Source organism: Zophobas morio, unplaced genomic scaffold (genome assembly GCF_036711695.1).
Source record: "Zophobas morio isolate AGI-343-1 ecotype UQ-CSIRO unplaced genomic scaffold, CSIRO_AGI_Zmor_V1 ptg000044l, whole genome shotgun sequence".
NCBI classification, from domain to species: Eukaryota; Metazoa; Arthropoda; class Insecta; order Coleoptera; family Tenebrionidae; genus Zophobas; species Zophobas morio.
In genome coordinates this window covers 4,752,000-4,772,124 of record NW_026972149.1, presented here as the reverse complement: position 1 = coordinate 4,772,124, position 20,125 = coordinate 4,752,000, and the positions used below count along the sequence as shown (strand labels likewise).

The window sequence follows — 20,125 nt, the reverse complement described above, 5'->3', positions numbered from 1 at the left end:
GCAGCGTTGCTACGTTATTCCAAATGTCTTGAATTTTTTGGGAAGGGAAGGGTTTATAAAAAAAATTACAATAGGGTTCCTCCAAGAATCGTACAACTTTAGTCTTTAAGGAACGGAGCTTAGTATATAAAATTTAACAATTGGTCCGGTAGTTTCGGAGATTGTCCTTTTAATAAAAGTCGACACAAACGACAGACAAACGGAAACGCGAAACCTACATTTTTATACTCTTGGGGTTATGAAAAAAAAAGTTACCAATCACAGTGTAAGAAAAGAAATTATTGATGATATTACTAGAGAAGGTTGTCATTCAATTTGGATTTTTTTGCGAGAATCTGGATACATAGGGTAACAACTCAGGGCGAATTCATAAACCACAAATATAACAAACCTTAGTTTACGCTCGGAAAGTTGTGATCAATAATATATTCATATATTTTTTATAGTTGTTGAAAGTGAAAAGTTTTATCTATATTTATAGACCTCCATCTTTAAAAATGGCGGTAAAATTAATTAAACTTTTAATATACCAATTATATTGTTCTAGTTTTATCTGAATGGTTCACATTTTTGTGCTTACGGTTGGTCATTAGTTCATTATCAATTTAAAAAATAATTTGAAGCTAAAATCACTGTTAAGGTTGACTAATCTGCGTGCATAAAATAGCTGTGTAATTACTATACCTTCCTTAGCAAGTGTTCGCAGTTTATCTAAGGAATTAGAAACAAATCTAAAGCGATATGGGCGGAAATGATGCATACCCATAACAATAATTTTAGATTAGGCTTATTAAAATTGCGTACTCACGAGTAGTTTCAAGGTTATCTATCCAAATCTAGGAGTAGCATTCTAAATTTTCATTCAACGATGAAACAATTAAGTAGTCTATTAAACTCATTCAGAAATATTTCATTTGAATGTCAAACCAACAATGAGACTATTTTTATTCAAAAGACAAAAGTGTGTTACTATCACTTGTTTTACGGATTCATTACCACTCTAAGAAAAGAATTCGAAAATCGGAAGTAAGACATGGTAAACGAAAGAATTCAACCGTGAAAGCTGCTTCTCTTTATTCTGAACAGTAGACAAGAAAATTGTTAACAAAATTTAAATCTAAGTAGAGCTCTAATTTCTTAACGCGTGCCGCTTATGCATTTATAGTTCCTTTTTTCTGAGCCGGATTCTAGGTTACTTGTTACTTCCCGCGCAGTCACAAGGGAAGATCGTAACGGGGTCATTTAACAAATCAACTAAAACTCCTAATCCATCCAGGCCGGAAAGTCCATGACGTCATTTTAAAATCCCGATTATATTTAATCGTGCGGTATTGGACCGTATTGGTTGCGCTCCGGAAGTGCAGTCGGCACGATTTACGAAGGCGGAAACCCTCCATCGATTAGCAAGCGGCGTTCCCGAAAGAAGCAAATAATCGAAAACATAAAAGTGAGTTTACAATTGATCGTAGTTTCGCCTGCAGGTTGTATGCGGAAACGGCTTGAACGCGTGGTCAAACCGAAGATCCGTTGCAGGTGTATAATCGCGTTCTCTACTTTAGGGTAGTGGCGCCGCATCGGCTAACACCTCTGCAAACGAAACAGGTACTTAAATCCAATCCGCATTCCACGTAGGTATGGTACTACCTTAATCCAATCCCCCTCTATCTAAGAGAGTAGAGGCTGAATACCGCTATGCTATTCCGCACTTTTTACCTGTCAGTACCCACTCAGTAAAGGCAGTGAGCGAGCGAAAGTCGCGCGTTAAACAAAATGTTAACAGTACTGCTGTAGTATAGTATAGTTTTTTCTCGTGAGTGCGTGTGTGTGGTGGCTACTAAACACGGAATTAAGACTTCTTCCTTCGTACCACCAAAGGAGTTACGCTCTGCTGGAGCCACAAGGAACCAAGGCGGAAGAAGTGCGCTTTGTACTGTGGAAGACACTTTTGATGGCACTTGCTACATGTAAGAATTGCGATCTGCCGAATAACATCTTCCCGGTACGCACAAAAAATTCCGCATCGTGCGGATACTGCGTGATACATAACTATGTCACGCTGGATTTAAAACCCTCGTCGGTACTTTAAACAACAAGAGTACCACGTTTCGGGAAAAAATTCGCGCTAACTGAATCAGTACGGTTTTATTATTCATCTTACCATATTATTACCCACACAGGAAGCGCGTTCACAAATAAACGACTTTACTATACAGGGTGCTAAATACTAAATACCACTTAAGTTTTAACTAATAACATTAACCGAAGTCGTAAAAAATCCATATCCGGGCTAACGGACACCACATTAACTTATATGTAATTTTCTGTCATCATCAATGTGCATCCAAGTTTACAACCGAATTCGACCAGTCTCTCGATCTGCTTGACCCAAAAATTACCTTAATTTGATTTTTTGTACGACTTTTTACCAATAATTGTCTAGCACCTCGGAGCTAAATTTCGATAGCACAGTTACTGCACTTAAAAACGCATCCAGATAATAACTGTTGTATCAACCGTGAAACTTCAGAGCTAAGGACAAGAAGCCATTATCTAATTAGTCGTTCCAACGTGGTTTACTTTTTTTTGACAGTTGCTGTTGGTTTCTAATCTCAGTTTCTCCTCTGATGGAGAGAGACCACGTAGGGTTTTAACGACATTTTGCTGTTGTTTTTTTTTTTATTTACATTTGGAAGGGGAGTATTGAGGTGAACCATTGATAGTAGCATGTCAAACGACGACAAATAATAGTTAAATGTGTAAGTCAAGTGTGAAAATCAAAGAACGAGTTATAAATAACAACCACGAGGAAACCACATAATTATTTTTCACTTTCTGCTCATTTCTACACCACTGGAAAATGATTATATAACCGATTTTGTTATGTTGGTGTCCACATTACGTAGAGTTGCGGAAGTGGTTTATTAGTATGGTGTCCACCCTGTATATTAAGGTATGCTAATTTGGCTTATAACTCGTCCATATTAAGTAGCGGTCATTAAAAATAAAACAGAGAATAGTATGCAAGGCATTCCTTTGTCTTCCTCTGTAACGTGCCAGTAGCATTATAAAGATGAAAAGCTAATATAAATTATTGTAGCAGCTATGGTACCTCTCTGGTCTCTTGTGATCTTGACCAGTAAATTTAACTGTAACACGAAACAAATTCATGCACAATAAGTCAGGAATGTCTTTCGAAAAGTGTCATTCACTTTCGAATCTTTTTGTGATTGTTATTGTTGTAATAGAAGATGGTATGAGAATTACTTTCAAAAATCTTTGACCTTTATTTGTGAATTAAATCCATAGATTTCTCGATGACTGCGTGCTGTACAGTTAACATTAATTAAACATTCTGTCTTAAATACATTCATAATTGAATTACATTTGCACTGCATAATATATAGAACAAGACGTTTTTGCGGCTTTTAAGAATAATCATGTCAATTGTTTTTGCCGTGCACTAGGTTAAAGTAACGCACACATTATCCGATCATGTGGTTTTATTGCCGGAATTATTTACATTGTATGGTACTTACGGCTAGTTAGCGTCACAATCGTTTATGGTGCAAGAAACCTCCCCTGCTGTAAAATGGGTAAACAAATCATTACGGACTGATATTAACCAGAACCGGTCTTTTGCTACAAAAAGATAAGTGTAAGAGTACGAGTCAAGACGTGAGTTGTACAACTGAGAACTAACACAATAGAAAGGGACCGTTTACCTGAACGATTCCTTCGAAAGGTTACAAAGGGCCCTACATGTATTTCTCAAAAGGTACAGGAATTTACAATCTAAAAGTTAAAGAGCTTAAGGCTAAGTTATAGACCCTTGGTCGGCAAGTGGTGAATTTGTCTACCTGTTATTTATAACTACCTAAATTCGGTGATTGTTGGCCTTATAGTGCAGCGGTAAATATAAGGAAATGATTAGGTCGTTGATAGCAGCCAATAAAAGCCCGTCTGTCATCTATTTTACGATTTTAGCCCCTACGGTAGGTAAATTTGAACCGTAACACGGCGTTTCTTCCGCTTCGAACTTAAAAAGCCTGAATTAAGGACGTGATAAGTAAATATTTTATCTTAAATGCGCTATTTCGTAGGTTTGACCCTCTTCCAAGTCATGCGCATTTCCTAGCGCATGTAAACGAAGTAAGTGACGAAAGCTGTAAATCGAGGAGGGACATCATGTTGAGCAATTTACCGGCAAAACGAGAAAATAAATATTCCGTTATAGGAAGTGGAAATTTGAATGCAATGTGGGAACGAGAAGAAAGGTCTAACAGTTGTAAAACAATTAAGGTTTTAAAAAGTCATTGTAAAATTTGTTAAGGCTCCAAAGCCTGTGTTGCAAGACCGCTGCAAAGATAGCCAGATATGCAAAATAGAAAGTATTGTTTTAAAAACATTATCGTCTATTTGAGTGATCCTGTAATTATAGACTGTTCTAAACAATGCTAGACTTTCGCAATGGTAATAACAATTATTCCAGAAATTGGCCGGCTTTGCGCAAAAATGCGAAAATGAGGAATTGCGTGAGGTTTGCTGAATTTATGAGTCCTTAATTTTAAATTTAATTTCTACGTTATCAAGATTCTACCTTACGTTTGTTATACGGCGAATAATTTGCTCCGGGCTCGTTTACCAAATAAAATATATTATCCTAATTTATCGCCACATATATTCACCGAAAATTATCAATCCGTCGCATGAAAGAAAATCCTTGTTTTTGGGATACCAAACTACGAAAGTACCACACCTCGCCTGCCGCTTAAAAACACTCCCTGTAAGAGTCACGACAAAATTGACCTGAATCTGGTAGAAATTTTATTGGCATCAGATTCAATGTTATCGATAATAGTGGATGGGTTTATTATACAGGTGAATTGAAAGTTTTACTTTCAACGGAAAACGTGTCTTCATTACCATAATATTTAATATCAATAATCTGTCATACAAGATTTTCATTTTAACCTATCGGGCAAACATAAATCGTTGTGTAAAAACAGCGAATATTAAAGGGGGCTGATTTTATTCAAACTTTGGACAGATATTTATTTCAAGCCACAAATTACTACAAACTTCGACATAATAACAAGAATAGTGACGTCCACGCTATCGTTTATGCATTCATCAAGTCTCTATGTTTTCCAGTGGGGATAAATCTGGTGATCCAGCGGCTTTAAAAAAGTTGTGCTTATCATAGAAGCGATTTGACTAGGCTAGATCTACATTAAGGGTAACCCACATACATTTCTAAAGCTATAATTACAGACCTGTAGATAAAATGGGAGTATTGTGGCGTACACAAATTTAAGTTGCCTTTTCTGAATGAAGCTTTATCTATTACAATTACTTATAAATAACTTTTTTGCTACAGTTCTACATTTCTTTGGTACGAGAAAGCTTCAAATTGGCTGTGATTTGATCGATGTGTGTTCGATGTTTCAAAACTTCTAAACATGTATATTTCATCTCCGTGTACTAAAACATGCTTGTGGAGAATTCGGCAAATAGCTACGTTGCGTCAATAACCTCTAAACCATCGCAACCGTTAAAACCAATGTTGCGACAAATTAATAAACGGCAATAGCAGAAACACTTTTATTTGCTTTGTACATTAACGGGACAGATATAATTAACTTAAAAAACAAAGACGTGTATAACGCTACGTCAACGCTAAAAAAATCAATCGTGGCCCCTATTGCGTTTTTCAGTTTTAAATCGAAATAAATATTTCTGTGAAATACACCGTTTTTAAATTAAGGTTATATAATCAACAGACTTGAATCGATTATAATTCATAGGAATACATGCATGGCCGACGTTTTAAGTGAAAAATGTTGCTCGATTAAGGCATTCGCTTCTTTTTATTACCCAACTGAGATTGGCGCACACTTTGGGAAATAAATTCCAGTATTTTCCAAATTTTACGGTGTTGTTTACGCAAATGTGTTAACAGTAATTTCGCATTTCGTTTCAATCATTAACTTGCTCACCGTTTATAGGACCACAAATTTTGTCAAACTGATTTTATCGTGAGTAAATTCTACGTTGTAGTGTATAGTAGTCCAAGAGCATTTCTTGCTTAGATTTAGATATTTGGTGAAAGCCGCCCCTGAACGAAACGACAACAGACTTTATTCACGACCCTAAAACCATTGTAAACAACATATAACTTTATATCTTTTGGACTACTATACATGTCGTGCTAGAAGGGAGATTATGCGGTCGAGAAAAACTCACAACAGTTTTATATAAAATTGTTTTTATAGACATGGTTGCACTCTAAACGTGCGATTGAATCAAATGATTCTGTGTTGTTCATCTGTTATGTCAGCTTTATTAATACTCAGCTGCGTGTAGCAAAGGAATTTTAATGCGAAACCTATATCTTGCTTAACCAGTCATAATAATAAACAATAAATCGAGTAAATTTTTCAAAAAAGGTGTGCAACTACAAAAAGGAGTTAATCGAATTTCTCGCAACTTTCCCGTGGAAAGACAATTAAGTTCGATATAAAGGGTGTGTCTGCGTAATTTCTCGAACATTAAAAAACTGGTAGGTACGTTTACGGCGATATCGAAATGACGAGAAAGACGTTTTAATTTGGGGCATAGGATGGTTCCGAATACTCTCACTTAAAGGTGTGTATAGCCTAGAGGAACAAATGAAAGTTCCAAAATACATATACTTGCAATATATGACCCACATTAACCGTCAAATCGATCACTTGAGAAAAGTCACTCTGGACATAAATTCCAGCCTTCAGACATGTTAATTTCACTTTTGCGAAAAAAGGCAACCTAGTTCCGTAGGCGAAACGGCTGCTCAGTAGTTTTCTAGTGATCAAACTGAGTCAAGTTGACTACCGCACCGAAAACGTTACATAAGCCTAACTGTAACTCACGATATAGATGTGTATGATTAGAACATTGACCATGAAGTTTAGAAACTGGATTTAAATTTACTAAGTGTTTAAGTAAAAAGTCTGAAGGGGTTAAGGTGAATAACCGACCACACAGGATCTTAAGCGAATTAATGTTATGTAAAGAATGAACTTAACTGTACAAAAATTGCTGCGAGATACATAAATTTGAAGATCGTGGACCAATTCAAGTGGAAAATATTTCGACGTTAATTTGAAAGGTTCGCAACGGTTTATTTTACTAAAATTTGTTGCACGTATTTTTCGAATTCATTAACCTAAACAAAACAAGGTTGAGGTAAAAGTGAAGAAAGTCAACTTCCGGCGCGCTTCGCTATCCAAAATTAACGCTATTCGCTGAGTTAACACGACGTGAGCTAGACAAGGACGGAAGATGTGTGTGATCTTTATTAGAAAAATCAACACTAATTTTTCAGCTGCTAGTGCTAAATTAATTAGTAATTTATCTGGGAATTAGCGACCTGACGCACTTTGTTTTTCGTGTTAAAACGAATTATCTTCCTCGGCTTCGTTTTGATTATTTTTTTCATTGTTTTATCGTTTCTTGCCACCGGCAGAGATTTAATTGAGTGAATATTTGTTGAACATAATTTCTCTTCCCATTATTGACCTCGTTGTTGTATCAATGGAGTTACAGATTGTATTGATGAAGGGCCTTTCTCTTATGTTCTCCGTTCCGATGAGTTGTCTCAGAGCTGCTATTAGCCGGTTTCAGCTTGAGCATTTTTTTATTTGTTCATTAATTAGCAAAATATTCTACGACATCGTTATAGAATAAATATATTCGCTTCTTACGTTTATGCACTCGTTAAAATTTTACGGCAACGTGAAAGTTTACAACTAATTAAAATATCATCTGTCATCTTAAAACGACAAATCAACTGTAGTTTTCTATATAGTAAACCTTGCTCCACAGCCACCTCAGTATATTTTGTCTACAGTTTCAGTTACACTCAGCGGCGCTTTCATCTGCATTTGATGGTTTCGTTAACCTTGAGCACTCAAATCTTCCAAACTAGTGTACAAGCGCGCGAAATTTAAACTTCCTGACCCAAAATTGTGCAATCTAAAATTCTCTAAGGAATATTTCATTGCATAACGTAGCAATCGATGCCCAAAATTGAGCCAAGCTCGTTGCGCAATCAATCCCAATTGTGAACAGCCGAAGGACGACACGCTTCATTCTTCACAAAAAGCGCGTGGGGTTGTGGAAAAAAATGTCACAATTACTGTAATATGGTGAAGTTTTCTTAAAGCGGTCCAGACAACAAGACGTAGTTATTTTCAACGAGAACGACCGCATATTTTCCCGTTAAATAGTTGTTAACGTCTACAATTGGTAAACGAGGCTAGCTATACGTTGCCTTCGACTTCTTTATACGGTGTGTTATACACATCACTTTCTACTCCAAGGCTATACCGGGACCTGTTTTAAGCTGCATCAGAATGCTATCGTCACCTGTGCGGAGATTAAACCTAATATGAATAAAATTATGAAAAATTTGAGGTATTTTCAAGTATGAATGTATTTCTAAATGGACAATAACCGGTTATGAGCCATTCTTGACATTTGGACTACTCGAGGTGCTTTTTAGGCACTGACCTATGATGCAAGATCAGGTTTTTTCAGCTGCATTTTTTCGCACAGTTGGCAATAAAAAAATAAATTGCTTCATAAACGGTGAGAATTTTTAAATAATGAAATATAATTAGTTTACTTGCACTCTTCTTTAGGTTAATTGTTATGAAATAAAAATTCAAGAGAAGTGCAAACAATGGAATTTACACTAATGATAGAAAACAAATATTTCGCTCTATTTCACATCCACTCGATTTTACAAACGACGAACTAACTTCAAATTATCGATTGAAGGAAATTTGCAAATAATTTCTTGCATCACTGATTGTTTGACGTGTATGTAGCACATGTATAAGTTCGACGCAACTAATGAGGGCACTAAGGAAAAAATAAGTAGTTCTGCAGAAAACACGCTTTTTGTGACAAGTTTCCCTAGTGATAATCCAGTCAAAAACGGATCAGTGTTGATAATTTTGACAAAAATCGTCTTCAATGCGACGTGTCATGCACGATTTCAACTTTCGCTCCAGACACCTCAAATTAATTGTAGCTTCAGGTATTTAGCTTATGGGTGTAAAGACAATGGGGATTGTGTCAGAAGAGACTTGTTGAGTTAAAGCTTAATGTTCTATCGCAACAATAATTTTAAAGCCTTTCTGGTTGCTCCCGTGTCGTAAATCACATTGACATTCATTTTACTATGGATGTAGGATTGTTGCAAGACGAGATTTTCTTATAATCGTATCTGGACGACATTAATTATAATTTACGCGTTGCAGCAGTAATTAAATCAAATTTAAAAATACACAGACACGAAACGTTTGAGAAAATAAGTCGATTTTTCTCACATTCGCAAAAATTCACACAACAAACAATGGAACAAAAATAAAAGTAAAATTTCTAGTTTAACTAATATTCATCAAGTTTAGACGAACAATTGTTCCATACAAGCAGTGAAAGTTGATTTATTTACTTTGCTAGTATTTTTTATTTTAAAAGCACGTACTTAACGAGCAAGAGAACAATAATTCAATTGTTATGCCATCGTTTGATAATAACGCGTCGAAAAAAAAAAGAGTCGTGAAGACGTGTAAGGATATCAATAATTACAGTTAACGTAATGGAGTTAGGGTGTTGTTGTCTATTAATGTTGTTTTTTACTCACGGACTCGAAGCTTTTACATAAAAGATGTAATAATTTATTGATGGCATAATACGATTATAATTACTTCTTCATGATTGAGTTTTGTTAAATTATTAATAAATCACCGATTTGCTTATCGTGACATAAATCTAAATTACGTGTCTATAATGACATTACTGTTCAAATTGTTGTTATTTTTCTTTTTGTAATTTAACTATAACATTTTATTATCGCCACGGCAACGATTGATTTTTGTTCGTTATATTGGCTGCACTGCAAGATTTGTGTAACCTTGGACACTATAAGGGTCAAACCACAATCAACCCTCATGCCTGTTAAAAAGCGTACACAAATTAATAATCTCAATGAACGTTCTCCACCACAATCAAAACCACGTAATTCCGACCTTGTCAATAATATTACACCATTAAAAGCAATTTAAGTTCGTTAACTCGTTTTTTTCACACTTTACTCATTTATCTGTTTTATATTGAAATGTGACATTGGAAAATATGCGAAAAAATTTATTCTGAGGTTGAGTGAAAGTATCTAGCAAATTATTTCAGTGTAACATTATGGATATTTCCAACCGTTTTTCCTTTTTCTTGTTTTAAATTCTTTAGCGGAGTGAAAATCGTTCGAGCGCTTTTTTCGCGTCTCCGTGAAATTCCAACCATTGCCATATATTTAAGAGAAATCTAGACGACTTCATATCGTCACAGTAGAATGGTCATGAAGAGATCATCAATTTTTTCGTTATTGCTAGGTACAAATACAAAGGTGCATTGTTATTTAATTAGGTCGCGATGAATTTTAGATATGATTTCCGTTGTTCGAAAAGCAGATTGCCACATTTCCAAAAACGGGGAGTTTATAATTAAATTTTTATCTTGCTTGGTTTGTTGCTGTTGACATAGTTGTCCTCTGCAAACATTTAACCTTACTAAATCTACGCAACAATTTGTCCATGGCTAGATCTGTTATCCTGATATTCACAATCGGGTATCACTGGCAGACTTCTCTAAATTCACACTGTAGAACAAACTGCATCACGGATAACAATCCTAACGAGTTTTTTGTCACAAATTCAAGCGATTTGTGCCAAATTTCTTACTATTACGTTGACGTAATTATTCACCAATCAATAAAAGTAAGGTTATTACAAATGCTAAACCTTTTTTATTGCAATAAAATTATGTTTTATTCTGAAATACTTTAACGTAGTTCGGTGAAGTAAAAAATCGAATTAAAAACCACCAGCGCATAAACTTACTTAAGCTAGTTTCTTCTCCATATATAGAGAGTATACATAAAAATGGAACAAACCCGATAAAACTTTGCATAACGTTTGAGAAACACCTGGAAAATTTTGGTTTACTTTTGATTACTAGAACTAACTTTTACTTGATCTTCACCTTAAGGTGCAAATTTATGTTCAGAGTGCAAATTTAATCGATTAGTTCCTTTGTCTGAGGTTTAGGAGTAATTGGGTTGGTAGGACTGTGTATATATCAGGATAAGATTCCACACCAACAATAACTCTAATCTCATACGAAAACTAATTTTAAATTAGATTATGCTTTCGTTTATAGAGATGTTTTCAAATCCGAGACGATTAATTCCCGTTTGAGTATGTCCGGAAGATCCTAAATGTCCATTTCTCTCGGATACAAGCTTGATTTCCAAAATTTTGACTACGTGGTTGATGTCTAGTTCCAATTTAACCATTTTCTGTGTATGGGGTATCTAAAACAAATAAATCTAGAACTTTTTGAAATTCTGACCAAGCTACAACATTTATAAATCTGAGACAATTTAAACATACCTGACGATGTCTAATTGCCCAAAACTCGTTGCATAGGTTAACTTCAAAAATTTGTCGAAGGTGACAGGCTTCTTTCTACCTTGAATTCAACCTGAAAGTTTAGAAATCGTGTAGAAACATATTGACATCAACGATTTTGTACTTGTGAAAACACAAAAATTGAAAATTTTTGAAATCTGAGACCTGAATTTGTGATAGATACATGAAATAAAAAGTTACAACAAGTGCTTAGAAAACGTTACTAGTAGAAATCGGCAAGATTACACCTTTCACAGCCTCGGTGCTTATTTTTAAACACTACCAAGATGACTTCTATGGAAATTTTTGTTTATTATCGGGTAATTATTAAAGTTTGCACATTGATAGGTTCAGTTACGTTTTGGTGAAAAATATGAACGACGCCATAAAATTTCAAATAGGTTTCAATATCCAGCGATTGTTCGAACGTTTTTATCGTGTTGGAAAATTTTCGAATTTGTTCCATTTTCTAACGTACTAAATCGCATTGTTATTAAATTTATCATTCACTCTTGAACTTGTGTGTCTAAATATAAAGATGTTTGCCTTTTCAATATGTGAAAGGCTAAAAGCAATTAACACAATATGACATTGTAATTCTTTTAAGAGGTAGTATGTTGTAAAATTGTGTTTGTATAGATATCCCGTTCTTTGTATCGTTTAACTGGAGGACGTACTTTTCTTCGTTTTTGTTTAGTGATATTTTACGCTTCTGTCAGTCGTGCCACCTCTGCACATTATGTTTTCCTTAGTCGTACACCAGATATGAAATTGTAGACATTTCTGTTATATATTTTTCTTATTGTTTGTAAATTGATATCTGCAACAATTTGTACCTTTGTTGCCGATTCTCACGCAAATGAATTACCCGGAAAGATATCGCAAATCTGACGTAACAAAAAATATAGGAAGTTAAAATGACGTAATGTCACCTTATCTCAAAAATGAAAGTATTTGGTTTATTTTGTAACTAGTTTTTCATCATCGACTACAAAAAAAATGGCGTCATGTGTTAAGTCCGTTAGTCGTGTCAGATAAAATAAAAATTTACCAAGTCCACTAACGAAGTAAAAAATATGTATAAAACCACGCGATAAACCTTATTTACGTCGCGTATGCAAAGATATCCACACTAAAAAGGCAAAAACATACTGTAGGTAGTTATGAATTAACATTAACATGTAGGTTATCCACTTTGCGTTGTTAACCTGAATACTATCGAACAATTAAAATGAATAACTACGCAATAAACAGTGTTTGTATAAATTTTAAAACTGAGAATTTCTCATTGAAGAAGGTATGCCTCGAGCAGAGAAATTATAAGTAAACACGTAAAAGCTTATGAAACGTTCAAATAATAAATAAATTAAGCAGGATAGAAAGTGTAAATCATAATAATTAATCAAATTTTGTTAATTCCCCCAAAACTAGCTATCGATAAAATTCTTCTGGTCTTATGTAACTCCGATATCAAAGTTACGTAAAAATTGATAGTTTCACATTTCCATATAATTATCGCTGGGAACAATGTTGATGTAAATAGGCGTGTGCTCATTTCACTGACCATAATAGGTCTGAGCGCGGCTTTCGGGGTCAGGTTCATGTTCCTACAATCTTAACACTCTATATCTTCATTGTAGAATATGTCGGCATTAGGAACGTGGAATTATGGGAAATATCGGTAGCCAAACTGGCCAAATCACCCCGCGTCCACCCGAAGAGCAATGGGCACACTCTTTCCCCAGAACGCAACCTAGGCTGCACCAACCGCCCAAGGTTCTTCCAGAACGGGATGCAAGGCAAAAGCTGCGACATACCAACAACGGAGACATACTTCAATCCGGAGGTACCCTCAGTGGAAGACATCAACAAAACCGACTTTCGTTGCGAGAAGTAAAATTGATAACCTAAAAAACCCAGGTACTGATTTTCATTTTCAGGATGAGAGTCCCGAGGAGTTCATCCCTTACGAAAAACCCCCACGGACATATCTCTCTAATCAGAGAGACCCTTTGCACAAATCTGGCAACAGATATACTCAAGCCATGGACTACAACAAACAGTATCAAAATGGCTTCAACCACAACGCGTACAAAGAAAGCGTACGTTTTTATCACTACATTAGGGTTAGGTGTTTATTTGTCCAATTGTAGATGAAGAAGTTTGGTTCGGAGCCGGATTTGCGACAACCCAAGGGGATGGAAACCCAAGATCGAGCACGAGGGAAGAAGAAATACAAAGCCCCGCCTCCTCCAAATTTAGAAATGGTGGAGAGGTCACACCTAGAATGGGACGAAAACTCCAGTGGTGACAACGGCCCCAATCGTAGAGCTCGCCTCTTCAAAACGCGAGCCGAAACAAAGAAAATATACTCTAGTCCTGTACATAAACATAAATCTTTAGAAAAACACGAAGAAATAGTTCAAATTAGAGATCGCGAAAGAAACCCGGATTTACGTTCCAATCGATTGTCGCTTCCTGAAATGATCACACCGAACTTCCACCAGGAACTGAAGGAAGTTACTAAACGCTTAAGACACACCCGTGCCTCCACTGATAACACGATCGCAGAAATCAATAACCGGAATAAAGAAAAGTTGAAGACCCTTGACCACAATATACACAAGAAGGACAATATTAGACAAAGACTGAAGCAGATGGAAACCGTGGAAGAAAAGAAGGCGGAAGTGCGAGGCGACGGTTCGGGGAAGGAGTCGTCGTCGCCGGAACAGGCGTCTCCTAGGGTCATCCGAAAAGACCAACCGAAGACTTTCTATTTCGGAATGGACGAACCGATGCAGAATGATGACTACAATAACGATATTGTTGATCATTTTGCGTCGAATCTTCATTCAATGACACACATTCAAAAAGTCGCTAACTCATCCGAGTCGGATATTTCAAGTGAAATCGAAGTCGATGAAAATCATGGCGTTAGGAATGGTATTGATTTGCAATTACGTCCAATTTTACCGAAGAAGCAGTTGGAAATACCGAGGTTTTCGCCTGCAGCTGCCTGGCGACTGTTATCAGCGGTTGATACTAACCCGGTCGCTAGCACTATAGCTAGTGACGACGTGCCCGTGTTCATTGAAGACAGGATAGAGAAGTATTCGAGACCGCCGCCTCCGACTATGCAAGGCGGGCAAAGATCCAGCAACGATAAATCCGGCGATTCGGGAATTTCGGGAGACGCGGGTCCCACCGGCTACGATGATAGTCCAGAAGGAATAATGAATTCCCGCAACAGTCTTCTGGTAACGTAATCACTTTAGTGTTCAATCAGGGACTGTAGGTTTATTTTAGATGCCGCCGTCACGAAGTCAAGGGATTTCGTGGACGCCTCAGCAAGACCTCGGCGACGATTCCAGCATGGAGGAAGGTTTGAACAACGACAACTCGTACAAATCGCGCCAAACGAAATACTCCAACAAACCCCACGTCTTCAGTTTATCGTTACCACGTGACAATCACCTATCTGCTTACATGTCCGATAAAAGTTCGTACTCAGGTCTGCAGAAGCTCAAACGATCAGTGTCTGGTGTTCTAGGCAACTTAAGCAACAAGAAGGATCTAATGCAAGCAAATGTATGCCAAGACCAGAGTGACAATTGGTTTCTCAGCAAATCCGCCCCCAACTCTCTCAACAACGGCTTCAACTCCCTTGAACTAAAAAATTCGAGCAAATCTGAAGAAAAGGACCAACTTTTAGTGCCAAATTCCAAAAGCGCAGGTCGTTTGATGTACTTGCCAGAGTTTGATAATACCCAGGATCACCGACATGCTAGATCAAAAACCAAGGACGAAATCCGCGAACGGTCGAAAAGCGCGGACCGATCTAGAAGCAACCACAAACTGAGCGCATTTTCGAAATCGTGCGAAAACATCAACGGGGAAATTAAATCGTCGTCGGAACCAGAACCCGAAGATCTGCAAGATCCTCCTCGAGCGTTTGACGATTCGAAGAACTGGCACCGGAAACCTAAACGGTTCACCTTTCAAAGTACGGTAAGACAAATCGAAAGGCGACGACTCGCCGAAAAGCTATCCCGAGAGGCAGAGAAGAAAGAAAAGCAGCGACTGCGAGAGTTGGAAGCGATGCAGAAAGTGGAAGAAGAGTTCCAGAAGAAGAGAGCGAGAGAAAAAGCGAGCATCCGTCAGCAGTTGCGTTTGTTTTCTATGGACGACGTGGCGTGGACTAGTCTACCTCCAAATTTGGAACCGAAAGATGAGGTGAGTACTGTAACACCAATACTAGAGTACAAGTTTGTTGGTTAGGTGCGCCAGGAACCCGATGGTGCTGTATCTTCTTCAACTGCGTCATCACCGTCGTTACACAAATCCGACCAAACGAAGAAAGTTTATCAAAAGAATAAAAAAACCACCGGGAACAACGGGAATCACAATAAACATAGACCTAGTTCTGAGAGTAGTGAAGACGCGAGAACTAAAGCTCAAGTGACGCAAGTTTTATCAGAATATAGACACCCACAAAGGGAGTATAAAGAGTATACAGGGAGTACGCGTTACTTAAGTGACCTGAATGAAGTAAATCATACCAAAACGACAGTTCATCCGCAAGTCACGTGTAATATGCCAAAAGCAAAGCAAGGTTGGTTGATCTAGGTAGATTCAATTTTGATATACGAAAATTTGTTACAGGTTCAAATAAAACTAGTGGTACGAATTATAGGAAGGATTTTGCTCATGGAGTTAAGAGTACAAGGTCTGGGGGAAGCAGTTATTCCGAGGATTCTCAATCTAGGAATAATTCACCTAGAATGTATCATAATAAGTATGCTCCAATCACAAGGTCTGTTGGTAATGCATTGATTAAAACTGAAATTGACTGATTCATTTTTCAGGTTTTAATGTGTTATTATAAAGTCAGTTAACCCACTGTACCTATGTATTTTAACAATTTATTCATTTTATTATAAAGTGTATATACTACAATGAAAAATAAATTTTATAATGACTTCTGTAGTGATTTAGACTTGTGTAATCGGACACTAAAGGTGAGAGCGCCATCTGTTGTGTGAAAAACCAAAGCATAGGAAAATTCAGGCAGGAATCACGAAACGGTTGTCAAAATCGGTGTAAAAGCAACAAGATGGAGCTTTTATTTACACAGATACTTTACAGAGAGAAAACGAACTACTTTGAAAGTTTAATTTAAAGCAGATTTTACTTATTTTATGTTTTATATAACGAAAATAATTCGTTCAGTTTCGAAATTTGTTTCTTAGTTAGTCGGTTACGCGCATAGCCACATTGACTATAAATGATCATATTTTAACACTCAACTAAACGGGATTTAAATTTTTAACTCTGTGAGAGACCATTTTACGAAGCAGGATACGATAGGAAAAAATCGACAGGTGTTTTAATTGCATATAGTGTACTTTATAACAAAAAAAATAGTTTTACCGTTCAAATAGTGGCGGGAAAAGTGTATAGTATGCAACCAGTAACACACATGCAAGGATTTGGTTGCCTACGTATAAAATTAAGTACGCTAGCCTTATTGACCGTTTTTACTGTAGACTACGATATAGTAACCTGATTTACACAAAAACGTCCTTAAGCCCAACTTTTCTTCCCATTGTGTTTATCTTGATGTTCACCTAGTCACACAGTTTTCACGATCGTTTTTGACTAATAAAGAGTTTCTTGATCCTTGTAAAACTATGTCATGTATATCACACTAAATGCATATTATACAGACATCTCGTTTATTTTCATAGATTGCTTGCTTCAGACTTCAGAGCTTGATAATAATTAATTGTGTACTGACTCTATAATTCTGGTTAATTAAAATCTCCAGCATCCTTTGTCAAGGTATAATATTAGTTCTCATAGAAATTCAATAACGCTTTTGTACCAGAAATGACAAACGTCAACTTCAGGGTAAATCACTTCGATCAAATTTTCTAATAAAATAACAAAAGTGTAGCTCAATTAGAAAACAATTCACTAACAACCTATTCAGTGGATACAATGACGTTTGAAGGCGGTGCTTAAATCACCCAATCAAAGCTTACGTAAAAGACCGAATTACACGTGTACTTACCTCGTTTTTCAATCCAATAAATTGGTGGTGTTATTTTTCAAGTTAGATGCTTCATTTGCTCATAAAGATCGTGAAAAATAACCTAAAGCTTGTTAAGTTGTGAGAAATCACCGCTGCCCTAAGTCAAGTAAAAATAATAAAATTTTATTGTATAACTCGTGAAGATCGGACCTTTTTAAATAACCTTCATATTTCACTTCGACGAACCTTTTCAACAAGAGAAACTCTCGGTTGGGTTGGTCATTCATTTTCCTCGAATGTCCGCCAATAATTATGATTGCGAAAACTATTTCCATTTTGTTTTCGTTCTCCGACTTTATATATTTTTTTTTCATTTTAATTAACAAAGAGTGTTTCTGTTAGTCGTTGACTGTCTTTGTGATTCTAACTCAAAACCCGCTATGGATTAGTTTCATCACGAGGTAATATATTCAAGCGAAATTTTAAAATTAGACCGTAGATTGAATTAAAATCGAGTAGATATCGCTACGCTATTCACGGAAAAACATTATAATGACTCAATTTTTCTTCATCATCTGTTATCACGCGTCAAAATTCACTAAGAGATACAATATCTTCCATCAAATCGCGGGTTGCATTAAGTATCCAATTTTTCCGTACCACCAAGTGATCTGTCATTTTCGCAGCATTGTTTTAATTAAAATTATGTGATAAGTATAAAATTGCGTTGCAGCGAAGGATAGAATTACATAAGCAAATATTTCTGCAAAATTATGTTGATTAATACATAACTTTCAATGGCGTCTCGTGGTCTTTGGTCAAATATATATAAATTGGATTTAAAACTTTTTCCATAGTGTACATTATGCAATTTAATCGATTAGTTCAATAGACAAGTTCAATAATAACACAATAATTACTATTATTATTTTTCATTTATTTTTATTTCTCGTTGAAAATTGATTGTGTTAAACTATACATTATTATTATTAGTACTAAAATGTAAACATCTTGACGATATAACATTGAATAGGCAAATATATCTTTATAACAATTAACAAAGGAAATTACATCATAATAAATAATGCATTTTATGACAATATATAAAATATATGGAACATTTTAATGTTGTTTATAATTTGTCACTACTATGTGTGTACTTTTAAGCTTCAATTACATTAGTGATAAGAAATCTCAAAGTAAATCAAAAGATACCTAAAAAATTAAACAATAATAGGCTTTAAATTAACCACAGACTTAAGAAAACATTTCGATTGTTTCTTGGAATTTGTTTGTTTTATTATTATAGTTATTGATAAATTATTAAAAAATAAGCTTGTAACGATATAATCTCCCGTTCAGTTTTTTCCGGTTAATAGTGCTACAATGCTGATTTGTTTGTGTCATTAACTGGCTAAGGACTGGATTCATCCCACAAATTCATTAATTACAGTGAGAAAAACATGGTGATAAATAATTCCCTTTGTGTAGTCTGAAGTCACCTGCATGTTGTCTAAATTTCAATATGTAATTATATTTCGTTTAAACTAATCAATAACTAATAACAGTTTGGAGTTTGAAGTTGGGCCTTTCATTATGGAACAGAACCCTAGACCGACCGGCGAATGGACGAAGAAAAACGATCGACGCCATGTTTAACGATTTTTAAATTTATTTTTAGGACAAATAACCAACGTTTAAGTGCAAAATATAATGAAACAAGTTGAATAAATTTGAAATTTAGTAGCCTGTTTCAGCTAACACAGATCAATATATGTTCCAAATCTAGATCTTGTATTTTATGGTCGAATAAATTTTAAATTAATTTATTAATTTGTTTGTTGTGGTGTAGTGGCGAGATTCGACGATAAAACCAATCTGTACGAGACAGCGAGCTTATTATTACTATTATTATTTTAATTTTTTGAGAAACTTTAGTTTTCCCAAAAATTTAGTTACAACATAACATTGTAATTCGAAAGTGAGTTTCCAGAAGAGACTTTGAAAGTTTTTTTTTAATTAGATAACATATATGGAATCAAAATTCCACTTAATACACAACTGAAATAAAACAATTTATACATCAAGGAACGGAAAAAAAATTAAAAGTGACTTTAAAATATGCATTTGAAATTACGTCATCAACTTCTTGGTAGCATTAAATACAGCTCACTGTGTTCGCCGTATTTCAGGCAAGCTAAGTGACCCGTTTCTTATATAATCAATAATATAAATTTATTCATATATGTTTTATTTCATATTGTACGGTTTTGTTTTATACGGAACTATGATAATGTGATTGTTATTGCAGCATCAAGACCTGTGTAATTTGTAAAAAGCATGCGAATGCATAATTCTGCTGAATATGTCTTATGTGTGTATAATCTCAAATTTTGTATTTTTTTTTTGGTTGATGTCTGTTTTCAGATGAAATAAAAGTTAAATTTCTCCTTTCCTTGGATGACTTTGAAGGTTTAGTTTGAAAAAATCAGCATAGCCTTATTTGCAGCACGTACTCTGCAAAAACTATGCCAGAGTTATATAAGAAGTGTATTGTACTTCGATTATGATTTACGAT

At 35.6% G+C, this 20,125-nt stretch overlaps 2 protein-coding genes across 4 annotated transcripts in view; one reads left to right on the top strand and one right to left on the bottom strand.

Moving 5' to 3' along the window:
• The window catches only part of LOC135141855 (voltage-dependent calcium channel subunit alpha-2/delta-3), a 92,917-nt gene that overhangs the window by 44,513 nt on the left and 28,279 nt on the right, over window positions 1-20,125 (bottom strand). The window lies entirely within an intron of this gene.
• Window positions 1,721-16,495, top strand: LOC135141857 (uncharacterized). 3 transcript variants are annotated; one of them, XM_064073399.1, is made up of 9 exons: window positions 1,721-1,964; window positions 13,154-13,406; window positions 13,454-13,615; window positions 13,667-14,770; window positions 14,820-15,012; window positions 15,064-15,746; window positions 15,792-16,125; window positions 16,176-16,326; window positions 16,379-16,495. In XM_064073399.1, exons 2-9 carry the CDS (start codon window positions 13,182-13,184, stop codon window positions 16,383-16,385), a joined length of 2,859 nt encoding a protein of 952 aa, XP_063929469.1. In that variant the 5' UTR covers window positions 1,721-1,964; window positions 13,154-13,181; the 3' UTR covers window positions 16,386-16,495. The 3 variants fall into 3 exon arrangements, with proteins under 3 accessions (XP_063929469.1, XP_063929467.1, XP_063929468.1); XM_064073397.1 differs by having other exon boundaries at window positions 14,820-15,746; XM_064073398.1 differs by having other exon boundaries at window positions 1,721-1,999; window positions 14,820-15,746.